This window comes from Xenopus tropicalis, chromosome 6 (assembly GCF_000004195.4).
Source record: "Xenopus tropicalis strain Nigerian chromosome 6, UCB_Xtro_10.0, whole genome shotgun sequence".
NCBI classification, from domain to species: Eukaryota; Metazoa; Chordata; class Amphibia; order Anura; family Pipidae; genus Xenopus; species Xenopus tropicalis.
Genome location: NC_030682.2, coordinates 58256841 through 58280797, shown reverse-complemented (window position 1 = coordinate 58280797; position 23957 = coordinate 58256841). Strand labels below are relative to the sequence as shown.

The following is a 23957-nucleotide window of genomic DNA, read 5'->3' as shown; positions in this document are numbered from 1 at the left end:
AGTTTTCTCACTGGCAGAGAGAGCTTCTATTGTCTCGTTCATTCCACAGGAGCTTCCAAGATGGCTTAACTTTATGTTTATTGTTGCAAATATAATTTGAATTTAGAGATTTAACTGACCCCTCAACCAAAGTATCCGCAAACAACAATAAACGTTCCTGACTCACTATTCTTACGGGTAGTAGTGTAAGCAAAGTTTGCTTCTGCAATGGCCGATAATGTCAAACAGAGTATTATTTTGTAGGCAAGTAAAGAAGGTACGTAACAACAGAGAATTCACTTTTAACCTTGGGGGAGTCATTTGTTTTCTGTTGTTTTGCATTCCTGATTTCAATCTGTTTTCACTTTTAGTTATGAGCAGTCTCCTACATTAAACACACACTGTAAACATAACTTAATTTTTTGGAGTATTACTTGAAAGTTTGTGGTAATTTTCCCATTTGGCCTTATTATCCTGTGCCTTCTGAAAACATGGAAATATATTATGAATGATAGAATGGAACTGTAACTTGACAAAGCAGAATAATTGCTGTTTTTGAAGCCTGCAACTGACATCGACAAAGATCCGTTCTCAATATGTGCACAATTCTGGTGCTTATTAACTGTGTTTGGACAATTTTTGTTGTCACGTGCAGCATGAAGCAAGAAAATACATTCACGAAACTGTAAAATGGTTAAATCGGAAACTATCATGAATGGGAGTCTGCTTCACTTGACTCATCTCTGACAGGTGGTCCAACCATTCTTCACTGACATCTAAAGTTCAACACCCACCTGCCCATCTTTCTTATCTGATAGAAAACCTGGAAAAGACTTTGAAGAAGGTCTACAAATTCAATCCAGTTTCCCCTTACATCGTCTGGCTCTTTCTGTCTCACTCGCCTGAGTCAATTACAAACACACAGAACTCTATTTCTTGGTTATTTATGAGAAAAACATGAAATAAGCCACATATCACTTGCTTTTTATAGCAGCAACAATCAAGTTATTTAGCACAAAGGCCCAGCAATATGAAACATACATGCCAACTGTGCTAGTGGGTGATGTAGGAGCTGTAGTTTAACAATATCTTTAGGGCATCCACTGGCATATTAACATAACTTATAAATAAATGTTTAAGGAACAGTAACTTGTTCTACTGTTTGTGCAATAACATTGTAGTCACTCTTTATATGTATGCAAACTAATCAATAACAGAATATATAGCCATTTCTTAAGAATACATGGACTGACTAAAGCGGGGTTAATGGTACAGACTCACCCAGTGGGCCTGAAAGCCTGGCTAGTAAGTCTACAGGAGAGCTCTGACTGACATAGAGAGTTGTCTGTGAATCCAACATACAGGAATCTATGTACTTGTACACACAGTACAAGTACAGTAAACCCTTTTGTTACCCCTGTATCTGGCTATTGAAGTAAGATTTGTATCTGCGTGTGTAAATTGCAAGAGCGTTACTGGCAACGGATCTAAGCCTGCTGGTGAGCAGCACAAAACTCAAACACAAAAGAGCCTGATGTGCTGTGTATATGTTGATATAAATGATGTAAAACAATAAGCTGCTTTACTGTTATATGTACAAATGCAGCTTTATCAGCACCCAGCCAAGCCCGGCTCCATTCCTTTACTTTCCCTTTGCACATGTTTGCTGTTGAGGGGAGTGGCCTCATAACATGCCACAGCAAATCAGCTTTCACTCTGTTCTGTCACTCAAACATTTCAGGGTGGGGGTTGGGAGGCTGCTTCAATAATTAGCCATAACTTTGTAACGGTGGAAAATTTTTAAAAGCTAAGTTGTCAAAATGTTTATCTAGACTTATATTTTCAATATTATTTAAAACATTTTTCATGATTGTTGCCCTTTTAACCAAATACATATAGAAAAAGTTTTGTTGCAAAATATCTTGTGCTGAATATCTGACATGGCCAGGGCAGTGCCAAGGCTTCCAGCTGTCCTCTAAAACTTATCCCAATTACCTTCTTACCACAAACCTTCTTACAAAAACCTTCTTACCACAAGTCCAGGATGGATATGAAAAGCCACAGCTTTATTTACATATCAACAACAATGAATGAAGAGTATGGTATATAAAATGCTAACCAGCACTTTGACTTGTCAACAAAAAAACTCCTCAGAAGTGAATGGGCCATCCCACCATGCCAGCCATTAGGAGCAGCTGTGCTTCCATGGGCAAGAAAGAGCAGGTAAGCCTTTACCTCCTGGGACCACTACCCAAGGAGGTGCTGAATCACAGTCTACTGAACAGGGGTATACAAGCCCTTTCTTACCTCACAAACATTCCCTCCCATCTCCACACCACAGCTGTGACAAAACCAAAAGTAGTAGGGCAAGATGTTCCATCCTGTGCTTCCAAAATGAAATAAGAAGTACAATTCTCAGTACCCCTCCTTCCCTCCTTATATTCTCCCTTCGGCCAGACTCCACCTGCCTCTTTTCTTTTCCCATACACCAAACCCTGCCCTCCCTGCCTTCTTAACCTTGTTAAGGCTGCCTTTTGACTCTTTGGTGCCCAGGGTGCTAGGACATGGTGCCATGTTACAGGACATGGAAAGCCCAGGGCTGGGGGTGGTGCTAGCAGGAGCAGCTCTTTGGCCTGTTGCTCCTAATGGTTATTTATAGCAGCTCAATATAGTTCTACAAGATCAGTATATGCAAAATACTGCTCCCTACATGGCTATTTATTCCAGAGAGCCTGAATTTTAAAAAGTGATACAAATATCAATAAATATCTAGCTCCTGGGTTAATCTGCTTTCTGGTTACCTTGAGAAACAGATTCAATATACAAATCTGTGCTTCAGAAAGAAAGAACTGAAAGGCAAATAGGTCAAAAACACAAAAAAGGGGCATTACTTCCCATGTCATACTAAATGTAATTTTAGGGCATCCTTAAACTTTCTTAAAGTGTCAACAGCTGAATCGAATAATTAGGTCCAGTAGATTGGTTGATTTGTATTGTGCAATAATATAATATTGTTTTGTATTTTTCTTTCAAAAGGAATGAAGTTCTATTTTGTTAATTAACAGAAGGGGGACTACTTTGGCATTGCTTTTAAGGGAAAAGTCTCACTTTTCAATAACGTCAGTATTGGGAACAGAATATCCAGGAATAGGAAGTTTTCTAACTCTTGGCTCATGAGCGGAAACCTAATTTAAAGTTACTTGGTCCCACAGCAGTAGAGTTACGTGTCAGATCCGCTTGCTTTCATGATCATAAGCCTATCCTGAAACCTGACAATTTGGAAATCATATTTAAAGTTTTGTGATCAGAGCAACTTGTTCTACCCTGTTTGTCTCGTTTGCTGTTAGCGAATAGGCTAACACTGCGGATGTGCGTTGGCAGTCTGGCTTTTATCTGTGCAAAAAAACTGCCACTTTTTTTTTGAAAGTATATTCTGCTGCATTCTCCAATGCATTCTAAATGAGCTGGAAGAACATACTGTTTTATAATAAATGATATCTGAAACTGAAGATTAAATCTATTCATTTGCAAGGTACAGGGTGCCCCAGTAAAAGTGTTTTTCTGTAACTAGAAAGGTTATGCTTTTCCCATTGCAATATAATTGCAGTTCTTCCGCAAACATAGTTAAAAACTGTTACGGTGATCAGGAAATTCTTGCTGGATAATAATTTTTGCACCTTTTCTCTGAGGAAAAAGTTATCATCAATAACAACAAACACACAAAGAAACATCATTTTTGAGAGTGAGAAAAAGTGAAAAGGTTTGATAAGGTTATTAATCTGTCACAATATCTAAAAAAACAGCTAAAAGGGGAAAATGGGCAAAGCTTGTTATCAACTTATTTGAGAAGCCCATTTTCTAAAGGACCTCTGAGTTTACTTAGATCAATTGTTGACTTCTTTCAGATATTTGATTTAATTAAAATGTCCTGAAGTCACAGTAACTCATGAGGCATCTAGTGTATTCCCAAAGTTGTTTTCTCTAATAAGGAGATCCAATACAGTTGTATGTATGAATGAAGAGCTTGCAATTCATTTAAGACAGAAAATGTTTACATTGGATATTCAAAACACCTGTTGTCCTTTTGTTGGACAAGAATCAAAACCAGAAACCCTTATGGACTGTTAGTGACAGTATATACTGGGTTCACAATAGGAATTTCAGTACTACTTCAGTACTACCTGCTGGTGTAGAACTGGCTGGTAGGAGCCTATTTGCTGTGTAACCCTGGCAACACTTGTTAGAGACTTGATGATAACTGGAAGCAACATTGTAGTTTGGGCAAAATGATTTAATGAATACATGATGACAGTACCACAATTGTTCCAAAGTTAAAGCAGAGAGGCATGCCCATATAACTGGCATGTGGAAGAGGCAGGCACCAGGCAATAACAAGCTTATTAGGTAGACAAGAGGCCAAGGCAGGCTGCAGCCAATAATTTATAATCTATGGACTCAGCAGTTGTTAATAGTTGCATGAACTTAGGTTACATGGGGCTAGATTACTGAGAAAAGGTTCAATTATCCAGCAATTGGCAGGCTTTCCTATACACATTGTGTACTTACTGAGGCAGGGCTGCTAGGGGTACAGCAATTACTTCAGCCAGGGGTCCATAGCAGATGGGGTCCCAAGAAATGCCAAATTGCGATTCTCAGATCATGAAGGGGTGTGGCTTGAGGGTAGTGTGTGGGGTTTGTGTAGATTGTGAGTGGGGTTGTGGTATAATTGGGCAATGCCAGGTGGATCAGCGCTGTGATCATGCCATGGGGCATTTTTTTCCATTGGGCCGCATTTTACGTGTTGGAAGAGACCTCTGCCCAGGGGGGCTGCTAACTTAGTAGTGTGGGACCCCATAGTTACTGATAGTGGCCTTGAGCTTAAGTTTGTCTTGTATCAGCTGAAGTTTCCAAGATGGCTGCCCACTGTACTGTACACAGTTTATACCTGTTAATTTATTTGGAAAAAGGGCAGCCAGACATTGTTAAGAAGACAGCACTGTACCACCATCAGTCTAAATAATCTGATTTGGGATAAATTCTTTTTAACTTCATATATTCATGTAATTTCCATTTTGCTATTTTACTGTCTGCCAGGCACTGAACCTCTTGTGAGAAAATAATATATATTTAAGATCATTTTTACAGCTTTGGATGTTTTTATTGATGTAGACATTTGCATTTGATGTACTTTTAAAGAGGATAGATTTGCTTTTAATTTCCATTCCAAGGAAGCCATCTGCAAAGTAGTGTTTGTAAAAGGCTTATCCTGTCGTTCGTAATCTGACCTGATGAATAAAGTATAACTTTCCAAAGCCAATTCTCCGCAGCAAGTCTAATAGTAGGAATTAACCTTATTAAGGGTGGAATTAGTCAACATTGCAAATGCTGTCATTTTTACTCATACCATATTTTACTTTATCTTTAGTTTATATTTTTTGAAAGTTATCTTATTTTAAGCATATATGTTATCTGCCTTTGGGGGCCTTGTTGCAATAGCATACACACTGACTAAATGACATCTATATATTTCCTTTGTGTCTGACTTCACATTATAAACTGTTAGAGAACTAGTATATTTTCTATCCTCACACGAACACCAGGTCACTCATTTATGCTCCTCATATTCCAAATAACTAGAGTCAAGCTTGGCTTTAAACCAGGGGTCGGGGAAATATTACATCATTATATCATTATTATGCCCCAGATAACATTACTGAGAAATAGTTCTTTTCCATAATCAAACCACTTTTTGCCCATATAAAATGATATATGGATAAAATATGAAACAGCTTGTATATATAGAATAGGAAAGGCTTTTAAACTTTTACCTTCATAGGTAGATTTCCCAAGCGATATGTTAATGATATACACTCAATCATATACACAAAAACATGTATTTGAAAATGAAATGTTCAGTACAAACAAGAGCACAATTTAGTAAATATTATAATGGATCAATTGATTCCAAACTGTCTGTAACAAATTTTGAATTTATTTACAATTTTATCAAATCAGATGAATTGGGAATGGATTATTCTGAATTAACTAATTTAGATCAATGTATGTATTACCGTAAAAGCTGTAATTCAATAAATATTGATCATTAAAAAATAGAAAGAAAACGAATTATTGCCAATAGCCTTCTATGGAATTCAGCTTTTGACTGGTCTGGAAAAACAAATACTGGAGGCTTGGAGAATGATAATTGTAAATGTTACTCAATATTTATTGTCTCAATTTAAAAGGCGTATTAAATTGATCAACTGGTTAGATAGATTCTTACAATTCCATTCAGTTCAAATGTCTGTGAATTCTTCAGGAAACCTGCTCTGATAAGTCTGCTTCTAAGTCTTCAGCTAATGAACCATTGCAAGTGGAAATACAGCAACAGTCTCACATCTGTTACTGTGAGTACTATTATAGCCGTTGCAGACCATTGCCATCCATAGAAAACATTTCAGTAAAGTTCAGTAAAACAATATGGTAGCTCACTTTCATACACTGAAAAGAAAGCAAATATCACAATATGTAACCATGAACTCATCAGAAATTACAATTTGTGTGCACGTATGTGAAAAAGAGAGAGATTGAGCTACATCTTGGAGTCCTCCATAAATAAAAACTGTAGTACTCACATCATTACATTACATTGGTATGCAGTTTAGGTAGCCTGACACGTTTCAGGCACATGCACCCTTAATCATAGGCTAATAATGAAAAAATCATTGAGGATTAAGCAGTGTGCAGTCCATGGTCCTCGATTGTCAGGAAAAAAAATGTAGTGCTGACTGCAGTTAACAAATGTAAACAAATTTAGACAAATGAAACAGTTCACATTGGGCATACCAATCACATATTAAATACATGTATCCATGTACAGTATAGGGAATCAACTGCACCAAGTATATCTCCATTATAAGTTAATTATCTTAGTTTATAAACTTCTAACTTAAACCAAATGGGTAATATCCCATCTCGTGTCTAAACCATCTGGAACACAGGCTAACTTTTCATAGCAATACACAAACATGAGACACATCTATCCATGTACAGTATAGTGAATCAACTGCCCCAAGTATATCTCTGTTATAAGTTAATTATCTTAGTTTATAAACTTCTAACCTAAACCAAATGGTTAATATTCTATCTCCTGTCCAAACCATCTGGAACACAGGCCACCTTTTTGTAGCAATACACAAACATGGTCATTAATTTAGACACTCAATTATTTTGTGCCTTTACCAAAACAATTAGAGAAATGTTTGCCTACTGAAGAAGATAAGCCATTTGTTGTCTGTAACCAACATGCGCTCTCTAACTCTGTCCTTGAGCTGGCAAGTAGTCCTACCCACATGGCATAAAACATTGTTCGAGTTGCAGTTCCATACATGTTGTTTTTAAAGGTTCTACCTGTAACATTAGAATGAAATTCAGTGCTTAGGCCAGTGATCCCCAAGCAGTGGCTTGTGAGCAACATGTTGCTTACAAACACATTGGATGTTGCTCCCAGTGGCCTCAAAGCAGGTGCTTATTTTTGAGGTATGTTATAGTTGGAGGTATGTTATAGTTGCACAAAAACAGATGTACTGACAAACAGATTCTCCTGTAGGCTGCCAATCAATATAGGGTCTACCAAATAGCCAATCATAGCCCTTATTTGGCACCCCAGGAACCTTTTTTATGTTTTTGTTGCTCCCCAACACTTATTACATTTGAATGTGGCTCAGGAGTATAAAAGTTTGGGAATCCCTGGCTTAGGCTATGACTTTTTACAGGTTTTGCACCAATTAGAATTACGCCTACAATTACCATTTGTGGAAACCAACTAGGGAGTGATTTAGCAAACAAATTACAAAATGCGGCTACCACATGACTTTTTTGATGTGACCGTGACTTTTTCCTCACTCTGCAAATTTTTCTCAGTAGCCCATGCCTGCGTGATCCAATAAAATTCTGCTCTTGGTTGTAATAATATGATAAATAATGAAAAGTTTATGCATTTTAATATCATAATTTGACGACTGTACCATACTTGTATCATATAAGATTGCTGCGCTGACTTGTCACTTTCACTTACTTAATACTCTTCCATCCTTATTGCGTAATTCTGTTTTTCTTTGTTTATTCTCCTCCAGGGGCCCATAGCACTTTAGATAATTATTCTCTAAAGATCACAGTATGAATGAAACACACATTTTTGAAAGATCATTTAGAAAATAATACTTCTGTAAAATAGTTTTTTCATAAGTGCTAACTTTTTTTTTTTACTGTTGTAAAATGTGTTACACCCCTCAAGGGCCAGAGCACTGTTCTAATTAAATCTAGTCCTGCTATACTTTTTCATGGAGGTGGAAACAATGGATTAAGACAAGCAATTGCGTAGTACAAAGAGCACTTTTTTTTTTGTTTGTTTGCATTATTTATTTTCTATCAAAATAATGCAAAGAACTGCTTTTAGGAAACATCTAGTGAAATCAGAGATACATCAGGACTCCAATGTTTCTGACAATAACTATATTACAAATTCTTATAACAAACTCACCCAGAAAGAAGTTCTGTTGTAATGAATCATAACTGGTCATTTTATATTATATAAGGCTCATATGACTGAAATTGCTTCTTTAAACGATTGCTTTTTAATGGAACAGCTGGTCTTGTTATTAATTATGAAATAAGTAAAATGTTAACAGGTACATAGGTCTGCAATGAGGTCATTTCTGGATGGCTTTATACGTAGGATACAGTTTTGGGGAGCCCACAGACAATAGAGCATTTAAGTCCAGGAAAGCCACGCAATGAATTTTATTATACTTTTTTTTGCCTTTTATTTCTTTTTTGTGTGTGTGTTTTGCAGATGATCAAGAATTCCTTCCACTGTGTACACCTGTAAGACCCAACTTTTATGTCAGGTTATGAGGGAATATTTAGTGTGTTATAGAGACGTCTGTGCATTTAATCAGGACAAGCACAGATGGCTTAGAAATCTGCTAGGGAATGGGGGTAATCTAGGGAAGGGATGTGATTCAGAATTAGGCTTCTTTTCAGCATTTCCCAATGAATACTCTATATAACGGCTACTTTTATTTTTATTAGTCAGTACTTCCACGCATTCCGTAATAATAAACGCATTTTTATACCATATAAATTTCTGAAAGTAATAATAGAACAATATTTACTTTCCAGTCCTATTTACCATTCTTATCCACAAAACATAATTCATGAATTTTTAGAGGAAACTGCATACCTTGAATTTATTCTCTTGCCAGTTGCATACTGGTGTTTCTTTGTTTTACAGGTGTACAACATTGAGACTCACAACATTGTATTGGTTGCAGCCAACAACAAAAAGTGTTAGGTTAAAGGAGACTAAAGCCTAACTAAAGACGTAGGGCAGAAATGTTATACATTATGTTTTGTGCTTCTGTACCAGCCCAAGGCAACCACAGCCCTTTAGCAGGGAAGATCTGTGCCTCCAAAGATGCCCCAGTAGCTCTTCCTTTCTGCTGATTCACTGCACATGCTCTGTGCTGCTGTCACTTACTGAGCTTAGGGGCCGACAATATTCTGTATATAGAATATAAATGTAACAGTAAAAGGCTGAGTAGTAATTCATTCAGATTCATATTACATGACAGATCTGAAACCAGGGCAATTGCATCAGAATTGAATAATCAGCCCTGTAACATCAGCTCATATGACAGACAAACCTCATTTTCTGCTTGATAATTTGCAACAACCCCTAAGCTTCTCAACAGCTGCCCCGAGCTCACTGAGCATGTGCACCGTCCTACACATTTCTAACAGAATCCAAGATGAGGAGATCCATATTATTGCTGCAATAGAGAGGCTGAAACTTTAAGCTAATGCAGTCAGTTTATTATATAAAACGTGGCATATCAAGCCATATTAAGTTTTAGGGTTTAGTTCTCCTTTAAGGAACTGCGAAAGCTGAAATGTGTTTAGTAGGTATCTTGATGGTACTGGGCCTGTGTAGATCTAGCACAGGGGACCCTAAATTTTTTTACCCATAAGCTACATTCAAATGTAAAAAGAGTTGGGAAACCCCACAAGTATAAAAAAAATTCCAGGGATGCTAAACTGCTGTTATTGGCTATTTTGTTTACCAGTGCACCTGATTTTCATGCAACCAAAACTTTCCTCTAAGCCAAGAATTTCAAAATAAGCACCTGCTTTGAGGACCATTGGGAGCAACATCCAAGGGGTTGGTGAGCAACATGTTGCTCGCAAGCCACTCGTTGGGGATCATTGATCTAGCAGGTGCTACCCCTGGAGTGCAGATAGAATGGCTCTTAACTTTACAAGGTTCAGAGTACAGCTATGCTCTAGCCCAGTGCTGCCCAACTGGTGGCCCGTGGGCGACCCCCCTCTGTGTGGCCCCCTGCCTGTTTGACTGCTTTGATGGCTTACCTCTATGTAAGCTTTGGTATCAGAACTGGCTCCCTGCATGGTTCACACCTCAGATTCAGGCTGTAAACCCCCTGTATTGTTTAAACATGTAATGCCCTGTGGCAGAGTATGGCACACAGAGGCAGCATATGGCAGGCAGAGTATGGCACACACGAGCAGCATAGGGCAGGCAGAATATGGCACACACAGGCAGCATAGGGCAGGCAGAATATGGCACACAGGCAGCATAGGGCAGGCAGAATATGGCACACACAGGCAGCATAGGGCAGGCAGAGTATGGCACACACAGGCAGCGTAGGACAGGCAGAGTATGGCACACACAGGCAGGATAGGGAAGGCATAGTATGGCAGGTTCTTGCTCTACTACCACCATTAATATGGGTATGGTCATGTGATACATGGGTGTGGTTTCAAGTGGGTGTGGTTTAAAAGGGGGAGTTGTCAAAACTGGCTTCCATTATTTGCCCTCCACCATGTACGCCGGAAAAATTCCGGCCCTCGGTACCACAGAAGTTAGACTGCTCTAGCCCAAAGTACTGTACTAAGTAAATGAACTGGTGTTTGGAGCATCAGTAAATGAGCCCCGTTGTGTTGTTTGCATGAGATTTCACTTGTGTAATGAAACGTCATATTTATTCCTTGATATATCAAGATCGTATCATTATATACAGTCAGGAACATAAGTATTTGAACACCCTGTGATTTTGCAAAGTTCTCCCACTTAGAAACCATGTAGGGGTCTGAAATTCATATTGTAGGTGCATTCCCACTGTGAGAGACAGCTTTTCAAATTCAGGAAATCACATTGTATGATTTTTAAAGAATGTATTTGTATTGCACTGCTTCACATAAGTATTTGAACACCTGAGAAAATCAGTGTTAATATTTGGTACAGAAGCCTTTGTTTGCAAAACAACGTTTCCTGTAGTTCTTGACCAGGTTTGCACACACTGCAACAGGGATTTTGGCCCACTCCTCCACACAGATCTCCTCTAGATCTGTCAGGTTTTGGGGCTGTCGCTGAGCAACACAGAGTTTCAGCTCCATCCAAAGATTTTCTATTGGATCTAGGTCTGGAGATTGGCTAGGCCTCTCCAGAACCTTTATATGCCTCTTACTGAGCCACTCCTTGGTTATCCTGGCTGTGTGCTTCGGGTCATTGTCATGTTGGAAGACCCAGCCACGATCCATCTTCAATGCTCTGACTTAGGGAAGGAGGTTGTGGCTCAAAATCTCACAATACATGGCCCCATTAATCCTCTCCTTAATACGGTGCAGTCGTCCTGTCCCCTTCACAGAAAAGCACCCCCAAAGCATAATGTTACCATCCCATTGCTTCACAATAGGGAGGGTGTTTTTGGGATGCAACTCATCCTTATTTTTCCTCCAAACACGGCGAGTTTAGACCAAAAAGTTCTACTTTGGTCTCATCTGACCACATGACTTTCTCCCATGCCTCCTCTGGATCATCCAGATGGTCATTGGCAAACTTCAGATGGGACTGGACATGTGATGACTTGAGCAGGGGAACCTTCCGAACAATGCATGATTTGAAACCATGATGGCGTAGTGTTCTACCGACAGTGACCAGAGATTAAGAGCACTTTGGGCCCTAAGCTATTTTGAATTTTAAACATATCCTATAGAAATTCATGAAATAGGTCAATAGTTTCAGTTCCTCCATTTTTGAGTTTTTAACCAAGCATTTGCCATAACCAAATCTGATATTTAGAAATGTTTTCCTTCTCAAAAACTTTCAATTCTAATTTATTTTATTATTTGTAGTTCGATATGCAAAAAAAATAGAATTTTGGTGGAAACAGACTAAAACCTGGTGTCTGAATGTAACTAGACATTTGCTACAATGTCCCTTTAGCAAGTTTTCTTCCTATTCTTATGACTGATAACCATAGCACTCCTATTAAAACACTGCTTGCCAAATAAATGATCTAAAAAATGGATAGAAAGAACAGATCCTGCAGAGAATTTTGCAAATGGCAAAAGATCAAAGGTGACAAGTGTGTGGGTGGAAGGTACTTGTAGAGCCTCCCAAGCATAAAGCTTGGAAAACAAATTGCTATTAAATCGTGCACCTGCTGAGGAGGGTCAGTTCCTGAGAGTCACCAAAACAGTAAACACATTTTGCTTGACAATTAAATAAGAGAAGGTAGGTCAAAGGGCGGCTAGAACTCAAAGAACTCAAGGAAAGAGCACATGGACAACATTTGAATCCTATGGAATTGTCTTCCTTTCAAATACATGTTCACATTTGGAGTGAAATGTGAGTTTCATTTCTCAGGCTGTTCAGTTGTCATATGGAAAGAGAGCATGCTGTTCCGGAAAAAAGCTCAAGCAAATTATCTTTGGATTGCTTCCTAACCGTCTTGCTCATTCTTTTTAATGGGTGTGGCTCCATTTTTCCGGTTTTGTGAAGAAGATCACAAGATCAGTTTCCTTGTATGAAAAAAGTAATTGATGAGTAAATAGTCCTTGTTAGTTCCTAATGGTATTGATATATTTACAACGCTTACAAAATCCACATTTTCAGTGAATTGTGTTAAATCACTTTGCAATAGTTTGTTCTAGTTTGGTGCTATGTATGTGTTTCCAGTATGTTCCTGAATAATCTTGTGCAGTGAGATGTATAAGGTATGATATTTTGTGTTACAGCGTTTTTAGCTCTTTCAATAACTTTGATCTCCATACCTTGAGTCTAGAACATTATTTAAGCATTAAATAAACCCAATAGCATTTTTTTTGCCTTCAATAAGGATTAATTATATCTTAGTTGGGATGAAGTACAAGGTACTGTTTTATTATTACTACAGAGAATTGAAATATATGGGAGATGAGCTTTCCGTAATTTGGAACTTTATGGATAACGGTTTTCCGGATAACAGTGGAAGGTATAATGACTATACAGCATGGTGAGCTGGTGTGAAAAGGTTCTTACGATACATAATTTTGTATTTGTCCTTCCTCTGAGAAAGCACAATTCTTGGTATATTGTTTCACCATGATTCTGGCATAATGCACTTTTATACAGGTGTCATGAAATTTCAAATTGTCATAACAATGTAGATCTTGGAACCCTTATATTTTCAGTTACTATGTAAAGAAAGCTAAGCACATGAACAATACATGAAAAAATATTCATTAGATACTTTATGGTATTCATTATATGTTGTGAAAAGGAAATAAATGTGCTACAAATGAAATATTATAGTATGATAGTATGGCTTTAAACACCCACATTAGTGCCACCTAGAACACTATATTTATTCTGAAGAAAACTTTAACATACCTGAGTAAAGAGCCCTAGAAGCTTTCTCTGATTGCAGCTGCCATTTTAGCTTGGTGTTCATAGCTTCCTGTTTGCAGCTCTAACCATTGTAGCTCAGATTACACATTCCTAAGGGTGGGGGGAGTGAGTTTTATGAATTCTTATGGGGGGGGGAGGAGAGGGAAGAGAGGAGAGAACTGTGCAAACTCTGGCCCTGGGAATAAAGATGTTTACAAAAGGTGAGACAAGAAACCCTGTGTTTTTTTTGATAGAGAACTCAGTGCAGTGTTTCTGTGAGTGCTTATGGCTGTACAGGTATAGGACCCATTATCCAGAATGCTCGGGACCAAGTGTATTCCGGATAAGGGGTCTTTCCGTAATTTGGATCTCAATACCTTAAGTCTACTAAAAAATCAATAAAACATTAATTAAACCCAATAGGGATGTTCTGCCCCCAATAAGGATTAATTATATCTTAGTTGGAATCAATTACAAGGTTCTGTTTTATTTCTACAAAGAAAAAGGAAATCAGTTTTAAAATTCTGAATTATTTGATTAAAATGGAGTCTATGGGAGACGGGCATTCCGTAATTCGGAGCTTTCTGGATAACGGGTTTCCGGATAAGGGGTCCGATACCTGTATTTACATAGACCTTTCTGATAAAGCTTTCGTAGTTTTTACCTTTCCTTCTCCTTTAAAGTAGTTTTGAGTCAAAATTAAAAAAAAACACTTGAATACATGTGTGTATTAGCATAAAGATTTATTAAAATCTAATTTTAATCTAATTTCATTTGAAACTGCAAGTGAAAGCAGTTCCTGTCTGTTGCTATTGCCTTCTTAATTTGCCAGACTACAGACACAGCAACAGACTCCCCTTCAACCAAAACTCTAGTTCTCACAATGCCTTGCACACTTCTTATATTTTCCTTCCGTGCGGGTCTGTTAATCACAGAACATACAAACTGGCTACTGATGTTGCAATGGTATGAGTTTTCAGGGTAAATAATAAGAAATAATAAGTGACAGAAACTGCTTTCATTGGCAATTAAATGACAAACCACTGAACATCTTGAATTAATTAATGCTGGAAATTTGCTTAGAAATACATTTTCTTTCATTATGCAAATAATTAGTAAATTAAATGCATGGTTACATCAACCTCTATAGTATTATTTATTTCAAGCTAAATCAATATTTTACTGTTTGAGAATATTTTTATTGGGAAATGCATAATATAATTGCAGTTAAGGAGATTTTTTTTTGGAAATATACAAATATTGGAAGCATATAAAGGGAATATATACACACATACTCTAGCTCTTTTTTGTCTCTACAATGAAAAGTTCCTCCTACCTCTAACAATAGCTTCAGGATTTTAATACAGGAAAATAGCTGGCTGGATCCTTTGTACCTTATGCATTTTGCATTATGAGCAAGGATTCAGACAGATGACAGTGCTTAGTGCTGCTGATAAAGTGCCCCTAAATTTGAATTTGAATATTCAACTACTGCAACTAATGGCAGATTCTGTTAATGCCTTTAAGAGGGGCCTGGATAAGTTTTTGAACAAGCAGAATATCCAAGGCTATTGTGATACTAATATCTACAGTTAGTTTTAGTGGTTGTTGATATAGTTTATGTATGTGAGTGTATAGATTGGTAAGTATAGGTTGTGTGCTGGGTTTACTTGGATGGGTTGAACTTGATGGACTCTGGTCTTTTTTCAACCCTATGTAACTACTCTTTAGTCTGGGTTGCACATCATGGGTCTACCATCTTGGTTAGGGTAGCAGTTAAAGATGTTAAAGATGAAGGGCCATAGAACTTCACACTTAGGAGCAGATTTAACAAAATGAGATTAGAGCTCACCAGAGAAGAAAATTCACCCACTCTGTATTAATACCTGGGGGATTTTTAGAGGCATATTTATGGGCAAAAGTTAGAGTTCAATCAACATAAAGAAAAAATCTTCAGCACACCACTTGCATACATGTTCTCAGGGGCTTGACTTTCCCGGACGCTCCAAAGTCTTTTTCCATGTATCTTTGCAAAAGGGAAGAAGCACACCAGTGTGTTGGCAATGCCTTTAAATCATTTATTTGCAGAAACGATATTGGTACTGCACCTGAAGAAGGGGTCACCCCTGAAAGCTTGTGCTGTTTGTTCATTTCTTCAAATAAATGATTTAAGGGCATTGCCAACACACTGGTGTGCTTCTTCCCCTCCGCAAAGATATACAAAAGTTAGAGTTCACCATTTTATAAATATGCTTCTAAAAATCCTATAGGAATGAATAGAGGTGAGAGGTGAGAATTTCTGCGGTGAGCTCTAATTTCACACTTTGATAAATCTGCCCCTCAGAACATTGTAGTCTGTGCTTATAGTTGGCGGCCAAAAAATGAATACATTTTGTATTTTACTTTTTTCTGGAATTTATGCTTTTCACTGCAGGCAATACAGTAGGTGAGTTATTCTCAGGTATTGAACAGGTCATATGAATACCTTCATTTTAAACACAGCTTTTTATATGTAATTTATGTAGGTACACTCCAGCTTTTGTAAATGAGAAGCCACTGGTCTGGTATGCCCATTAAAGTCAACAAGAGTCTGTCTTTCTGCTCTTTGGATTGTATCTCTCTCTGTATTATTGATATTAAACAAGAGATTATCGATTCACTAAAGAAGCAATTTGCATATCTCCACCCACAATGATTAAAGTAAGGTTATTTTTTTAACCCTGCTTTTTATTGCAGTGCTATGTATATTGCAAGAGTCATGTTAATGCTTTCTGTAAAAGCATTAACTATATTTTCATAGTTAACACATGAGATCAGGCTGCAACATTATGTTTAAAGTTTTATCGGTGCTTAGTAAGCGCAGAGCTTCAGCAAAACGATTCCATGCTTTATATATGTACAGCAGGGATCCTCAAACTACGGCCTGTGGGCCAGACCCGGCCACCCAAGAAAATTTATCCAGCCCCGCTGCATCTTAACCCCCGGCTACTACCTGTCTGCAGACGCAGCGGGGAGTGGGAGCAGGGAGCCAGAGGAGAGAGCAGTGAGCAGGGAGCCAGATTACGCAGCAGGGAGTGGGGAAGCAGGGAGCCGGAGGACGCAGCGGGGAGCAGGGGACAGGAGGACGCAGCAGGGAGCGGGTTGTAGTTTGAGGGGGGGTAAGTTTGGGGACTACTGTCTGTCTGTAATGGCTACGAAAAACTCGCGTTTTTTCGCGCAAGTCGTAATGGCTACGAAAAACTCGCGTTTTTTCGCGCAAATCGTATTGGTAACGAAAAAGTCGTGACAATTTCCGAAAAGTCGTAAAGGCGCAGAAAAAATCGCAAAAAATACGAAAAACTCGCAAAATGTTCGTTTTCCAATTGGAATTTTTCCAATTCGGATTCGAATTCGTTTCTTAGTAAATCAGCCCCTATAAGTGTTATAAGGGAGGAGTTAACCAAAATATAATCCGCTAGAAGTTGCAGGCCTCACAGAGTAGAAGAAAACCCTAAGTGACAGCAATCACAGGGACCATTCTTATTATTGCCACCAGAAATGCAGAGCCCCCATTATACAAATTGTTGGTATTTACATTATAAATGTTTTTTTCAGATTGAAGAAATCACATGCTTTGCTCATATGGCAATATTATCAGGTCAAAGAAAATGTCAGCTCAAGCTGGCAAATAATAAAGATATACACTGCTGTGGGTCATGTACTAACTGCTCAGATTAACACTGTGAAGTCAGCCTTAGCAATCAGTCTGCAAATAGATTGTCTACTGCAAGTAGAGTATATTTCTGATTTTTTTGGGTAACTATAGTTGGTGCAAATTTGTTCCTTACTAGAAATCAGGCCACATTGTTAGTGGTGAGGACAACAACTGGTCATCAAAAAATTCTGGTTAAGATCAGATGAATCTGATCATTTCCCCCCTTTGTCAATAACCATTTATAATAGGGCCTGGGGTGACCTATTGAGAGAGTACTGCATCAATACCCCAATGCAGTTCTATATATCTAGATATCTGCCTGATTATTAGCTATATATCAGTTGGCCAGGCTGATGGGAGGGCCCTATAAATGGGCCAAGTAGTTGGTGAATTGCTCTGGAGGGGCTGGGTTGCAGCTTTTACCTACACGTTATAGCCACCTTAATTCTATAATGCATTTGTTGGGAACCAATTCAGAAGCGGTTATTGAAAATACATTATGCGCTGCCCAAAATGGTAACATACATTTACTGAGCTATGGATAATTCATTGATGGGAAATTATTTATATTATATGTATTCAACTTTTGTGAAACTTGTAGCAAGTCACAGCAGCATGTTCAAAAAATGTCAATTGTACATCGTGACAAAAACAGAAGCCCGTTTAGTTATCCAGTTTGTCTTGAATCTTTTGTGATACTGTAGTTGTGCATACTTGATTCCTCCCTGTTCCTTGTCCTTTTGTATTCTACTTCACACCTTTTTCCCAGAAGTGACAATATTTAATGGACCAAATGCAGACATCAAAAATATAAAGGGGGTGTGCTGTTCTGCTTCCCACGGTGGGTTATTATATAGTATTGGCGGGCCATGACTTGACTTTGTTGATGTACCATTGACAAAGATATTAAAGTGTGGGAAAAAACCCACACAAATGTAAGATGTAACCATTGCAATACAGAGAGTTTGCTGCTTTTCTTTTTGTTTTACATATACTCCTGCTTCATACATTCTGCCATTGGTCTTTTTATAAAAAAAAGTTCTTAAAGGTTTATTAGAAATCATTGTGATCCTACAGAAGATCTGAAGCCCTTACACTTCCTATCTTACTTAACAAACTGTTGTGTCCCAGACATGACTCATTAGGCATCTGGACTCTGCATAGTTCTTTTGTGTCTTTACAGCTTGGGACTGTATACAGTATGCTTTTGCTTAATGCTCTTTATGTAAATCCTGATGAATTAAGCATATCCTGTAAGATGTAAAACCTCACAAGAGTAAAAGCTTTCAGTTTGTTATCTTTAGGTTAGCACAATAATTTTTTTCTTCCTTTTAGTATCACTAGTTTTGTTTTTTAAACTTCTACATTGTGATATATTATAGTGCATAGCAAATTCCATTAAAGCACTCTCCACAATGCAAAATGGTATGACATTTTATTTTCACGAGTTCCCAGCATCCAATATGAGAGCAGCCCCAAGGAACGACACCTCTGCTGTAAATAAAGACAGCCGAAGCTGCTGCAATGGATTTTGAACTTAGACCCATACATATATTGAATTTAAGCACTAGATAATACAACACTATGCCAATTAACACTTTTAAGCAATTTAAATGTTTAGATAATGTGTGGCTTATGTAATATGCAGAGAAAATGCAATAATTGTTTAGTGGAAACCTCTGCTTACGTAATCCTGGTTTGGAGTACGCTCATCTGTACGGATGCCTTTGTGTCAAAGAAATTGTTGTTCCATGAATCGATGGGAGGAAAATATAAAGACATCATAGGAAGGCAGATGTTTTTCTCAGCTGTTTTTAGGTGAGAAAATTAGGAAGGGAAATAAAAGGGCAAAATAAATATTATCCAATGTTTTTTTTTTCAGATTAAAAGCTCTGTAGCTTGTTTTTGTAGATAATGTGTTTAAATCACTGTTCATAAACATAAAGCATTCTATGTCTGTTTACATTAATTTCAGCTTAGATGTGCAAATATCTAAATATGTCAATTCTGGCAATAGATACAAATGTACTTGTACTGCCTCATGTGACCTTACCAGATGTACTGCAGCTTGATCTAGTAAGAACCAAGCTAATCCTCCCTGTAAAGGGATGAGCCTATTGGATGCCAGTGGGTGGCTGTTACCCCATGAGGCTCAATCACCAGAGTGATTATAAAATATGCTTTTGTGACTAGTCTAATAGGGACTTTTTTCATCACAATTTAGACAACATTCCAACTTGAAAGTCATACATTTGCCAATTGTCTTAAGTTAGCTGTAAGTATTGCATAGTATATGGCATTCCTAGGGGCAATACCTTTGTTTTACCCTATTTACCCTATCACCTTTCCTAAATGATATCATTCCTGGTTGGAAATCTGTTTGGCCAGGTAGCACGCTGAATGCTGTATACAGTTTGTAGCTCATGGCACTGCCCCATTCTGAATCGGGTTATTTGTCTAGGGCTCAAAGTTCAGATAAGCCTGAAGGAAGAGCATTCCCCAACCTAACTGCCCTCACCATGAAAAAAACACCTACACTGCTTTAAATGAAAGTTCCGGTTATCTAATCTAAAGGGGTGGCCTCTAGGGCATTGATCATGGTAGAAATGATATCTGTAATATCCTCTAATGTACTTGTAAAGAGCAATCATGTCCCCTTGTAAGCGCCTTTTCTCTTGAGAAACCAATCCCAACCATGACAGTCTTTCCTCAACAGATTTTCAATATATATAGAAAAGGGCACAAAGCCCCCAGTTTTTTGCACCTTGTTCCATGAGTTATAATCTAAGATGTAGCTCTTCCTTTAATGGAGGGCAAAGATCTGTGCTCTGCCACCTGCCTGTGTTTGACAGTGCTATATTCAAAGCGGGTGGGTGGCATGGGGGCATCTGGCACAAAAGGCAGACTTTGCCCCGGACACAAGTGTCCTGTGAATGAGCAATAAAGTGAACAATACATGAGGCCTATAGGATTATGAATCTTTTAATCACTAATGTGCTGTAGATTGTTTCAGTGTTTAGACCTTTAAAGATCTCAGCAACAAGCAGGTTTACTTTCCAGGATTTAGGTTAATTTTGCTTGGGAATTCTATTTTACTGTGTAGCTGGTATAATGAATTGGATAACACTCTGCCTGTGTTCATCTCCCTATACTGTATCATTCCATATTAAACTAGATTATGCATACATCTGGGATAAAGCTAGCTTGTATGCAATAAAAGCAATTTGACAGCATTTTCACAGATTATCAGAACTTGTTAGGTTTAATGTTTCCTGTTAGTGATGAGGAAGGGTAATAAAACATGCCTATAAATAAACAAGAGTAAAAATTATAGACTGCGTAATAAAACAAGCCATGACAGCTTAAAAACAGTTTGGATTGCCCCTTTGAACAGCCATGAGTACAACTACTGTAACCGCACCATTAAATATAAATATTTACATGGGAGTTAACAATGCCATCAACTTGATTTTACAACACTGGGGACATAACCTGTAAAACTCTGATGCTCATGCCAACCACTACTCTCTAACTCAATCAATAACTTATACTTACTTTTTCCCTCTATTTAAAAGTGATAATCCCAATTTGATAACTAAGGAAGGTAATGGAGAGTACCAAGAAATGACTGGCTTTGGATCTAATAAGTGGCATGACTGGGAATAGCTGTGGGCTGCCAGTTTGTATGTCTCAGTTTGTACTCGGGAATATGGGAAGTGTGTCAAGTGCATATAGAACTCTTTGTATAACTCCATTTTTGTAACAAACAATGCATAGAATATTTGGAAATGTTAACAGGGATTGCTTGTAACAACTATCTGTTTTTATGTCTACAGGCCCTGCTGTAAGATTCAGTGAATTCAACATTTCCAACCCAAACCCACCTCCTCTCATTGGTCAGCACACCTCTGAAGTTTTGAAAAATATTTTGGGATATGAAGATACGCATATCAATAAACTGATCCAAGCTGAAATAGTGGCTCAGAATGTGGTCAGCTGAATCTAAAATCTGAGAGGACCTTAAATTACATTACAGCTATCTATAATTACTGAGAAAGTGTTGCAGTGCCATTAACATTAATCCAGGGCAGTCAGATCTATTTCCTTTACTCTGCAAAAAAAGTTTCAATAAAATGTCCTAACTGTAGTTAAGTTTCACTGGAAGACTAATAATTTGACCAGAAACAACTAGCATATATATATATATATATATTTAACATGGGTTAAGGTACACAGACCTATATAAGCTGTTGCTAATTTGCCTACTTTTGATTTTGCCAGCTTATTGGCTCATTTATGGCCAACCCAACCAATATTTTCAGGGATCAGTGAGACAATACCATTGGGTATAGACCACATAGGTAATCCTCTTCCGACTTGTTCACATAGGTCTCTGTTATGATCCAATTGTTGGGCTCCTAGGGAAAGATTTGCTTGTTTGGTGATCTCTTCAAATTAGCAGATTGTTGCATTTATGGTTAGTTTAAAAGTTACTAAGATTCTTGTTATTTTTTGTCAGACTAATGGTTGTTTAATTACATGTATGTTATATGTATGATCTAAGTAGACCTGTATACTTTTTATGGATATAAAAATTCACAAATGTTTACAGTAATATTGATTTTTTAAGAAACAAGAACATACCGAAATAACTAGCCCTAAATCAGTGACAATATTGTTCAATACAGGTATGGAAAATGATATCTAGGGTACCTGGGACCTTGGGTTTTCTGGATAAGGAGACTTTCCCCCGATACCTTAAGTATAAAAAAAGATTTAAATATCAAATAAACCCAAAAGAATTGTTTTGCCACCAGTATGGATTCATAGAGTTTAGTTATGAGCATGTGTACTGTTTTATTATTACAGAGAAAAAGAAATAATTTCTAAAAACTAGAATTATTTGCTTAATATGGATGGCCCATACACATATTTTATAATTACAGGGCTACAAAGTCCAAACCATCTCAGTTGTGTTGCTATCATTATGGATTTGTTACTCTAAAGAGCACTCTGGGGGAACTGGCTCCTGGCATGCCATGTGTATATGTGTATGTATGTAGGCATGCATATATATATTTAATACACACACACATATATATATATATATATATAACTTACAAGAAATCACGAGTTGGAAATTACAGAAATGTTGCCTTTTCTAGTTCCTCTGTTGAGCAAACAATCCATTCACAGTTTAGTTTCACAAGGAAATTGATAAATGATTCATTCAAAACAACATAGTACATTTTGATCCTACAAACCCTCTTTAATCTGAGAAAATGCATTTGGCCTTACCAGTGCAATGGGCATTGTAACACCATTATCCAGTTTTGTTCCATAAATATTTGTTTTGCACCGTGTTGCTATAGTGATTTTGGATTGTGCTGTTGAAATAAAGCTCCATTTTAACATTTTATTGACTTTTAAAGCTGAACACAAGTCCAGAGTTAATGACTTGAGCCCTGAATGAGCCTTTCTGCACCGGCAGCTCGCAGCATAGTCTGAATGGCACCAAGTGCAGTCCAGCTTATAAATAAAATAGAAACCAAGTACAGAGAAGGCTTTTTGCCCTTCATATTTTACACACACAGTCTGGCATTTTCTTTATACTAAAGGTCCCGTGTTTGATTACTCTCCAGTGTATAATTATGGCAATGTAATGATTTTTATTTTGTGACCTAAAAAAAGGGGAAATTTATCTCCAGAATGGTTGAAATAGATTTCAATCTAACATACAGTATGCAACATATGTTTGTAAAACAGCCACCTAGATGCAAATGTTTGTCCTTATCCAGGTGATTTTATATTTCATTTCTTAAAGGAACAGTTCAGTGTAAAAATGAAACTGGGTACAATGGATAGACTGCGCAAAATGAATGTTTGCAATATAGTTAGTTAGGCAAAAATGTAATCTATAAAGGCTGGAGTGGGCGGATGTCTAACATAATGGCCAGACCTTTACTTCCTGCTTTCAGCTCTCTAACCTCTTAGTTAGTCAGTGATGTGGGGGGGGGGGGCACATGGGACATAAATGTTCAGTTAGTTTGTGAGCCCGCAGGTCAGATTCAAATGCAAACTAACAGCTATGTCCCATGTGCCCCCCCTCAAGTCACTGATTGGTTACTGACTGCTAACAGCTTAAAGAGCTGTAAAGGAGGAAGCGGTGTTCTGGCCATTATGTTACACATCTGCCTGCTCCAGCCCTCATAGATTACATTTTTGCCTAAATAACTATATTGAAAACATTTTTTATTTTGTGCAGGCTATCCATTTTACCCAATTCAATTTGTACACTGAACTGCTCCTTTAAGTTTCTATTTCAAATAATCCCCCACTAAAAGGGACTCTATACTCTACTGAAAGTTGGGGATAGACATATAGAAGCAATGAAGGTTTATCTTAAGATGCAAAAAATAGTTTTTACAGTGAGAGAAATGAAGTTATGAAAATCCTTCACCCAAGCAGTTGTACAGGTGCACATATTCATAGCAGAACGTTAATGACACAAAGTTTACTCAGTGACTGGTCCTATTGGGGCCAGGAAGGACAGGC

The 23957-nt window shown here is 37.7% G+C and overlaps 1 protein-coding gene across 2 annotated transcripts in view; it reads left to right on the top strand.

The window, feature by feature from the left end:
* The window catches only part of sugct (succinyl-CoA:glutarate-CoA transferase), a 332890-nt gene extending 310051 nt beyond the window's left edge, over positions 1-22839 (top strand). For both annotated transcript variants that reach the window (XM_031904075.1, XM_002933407.5), the window contains exon 14: positions 21239-22839. In XM_031904075.1, coding sequence (XP_031759935.1) covers positions 21239-21402 — 164 coding nt within the window. In that variant the 3' untranslated portion in view covers positions 21403-22839. The remainder of the gene's footprint in view (positions 1-21238) is intronic.
* The last annotated feature ends 1118 nt before the right edge of the window (positions 22840-23957 follow it).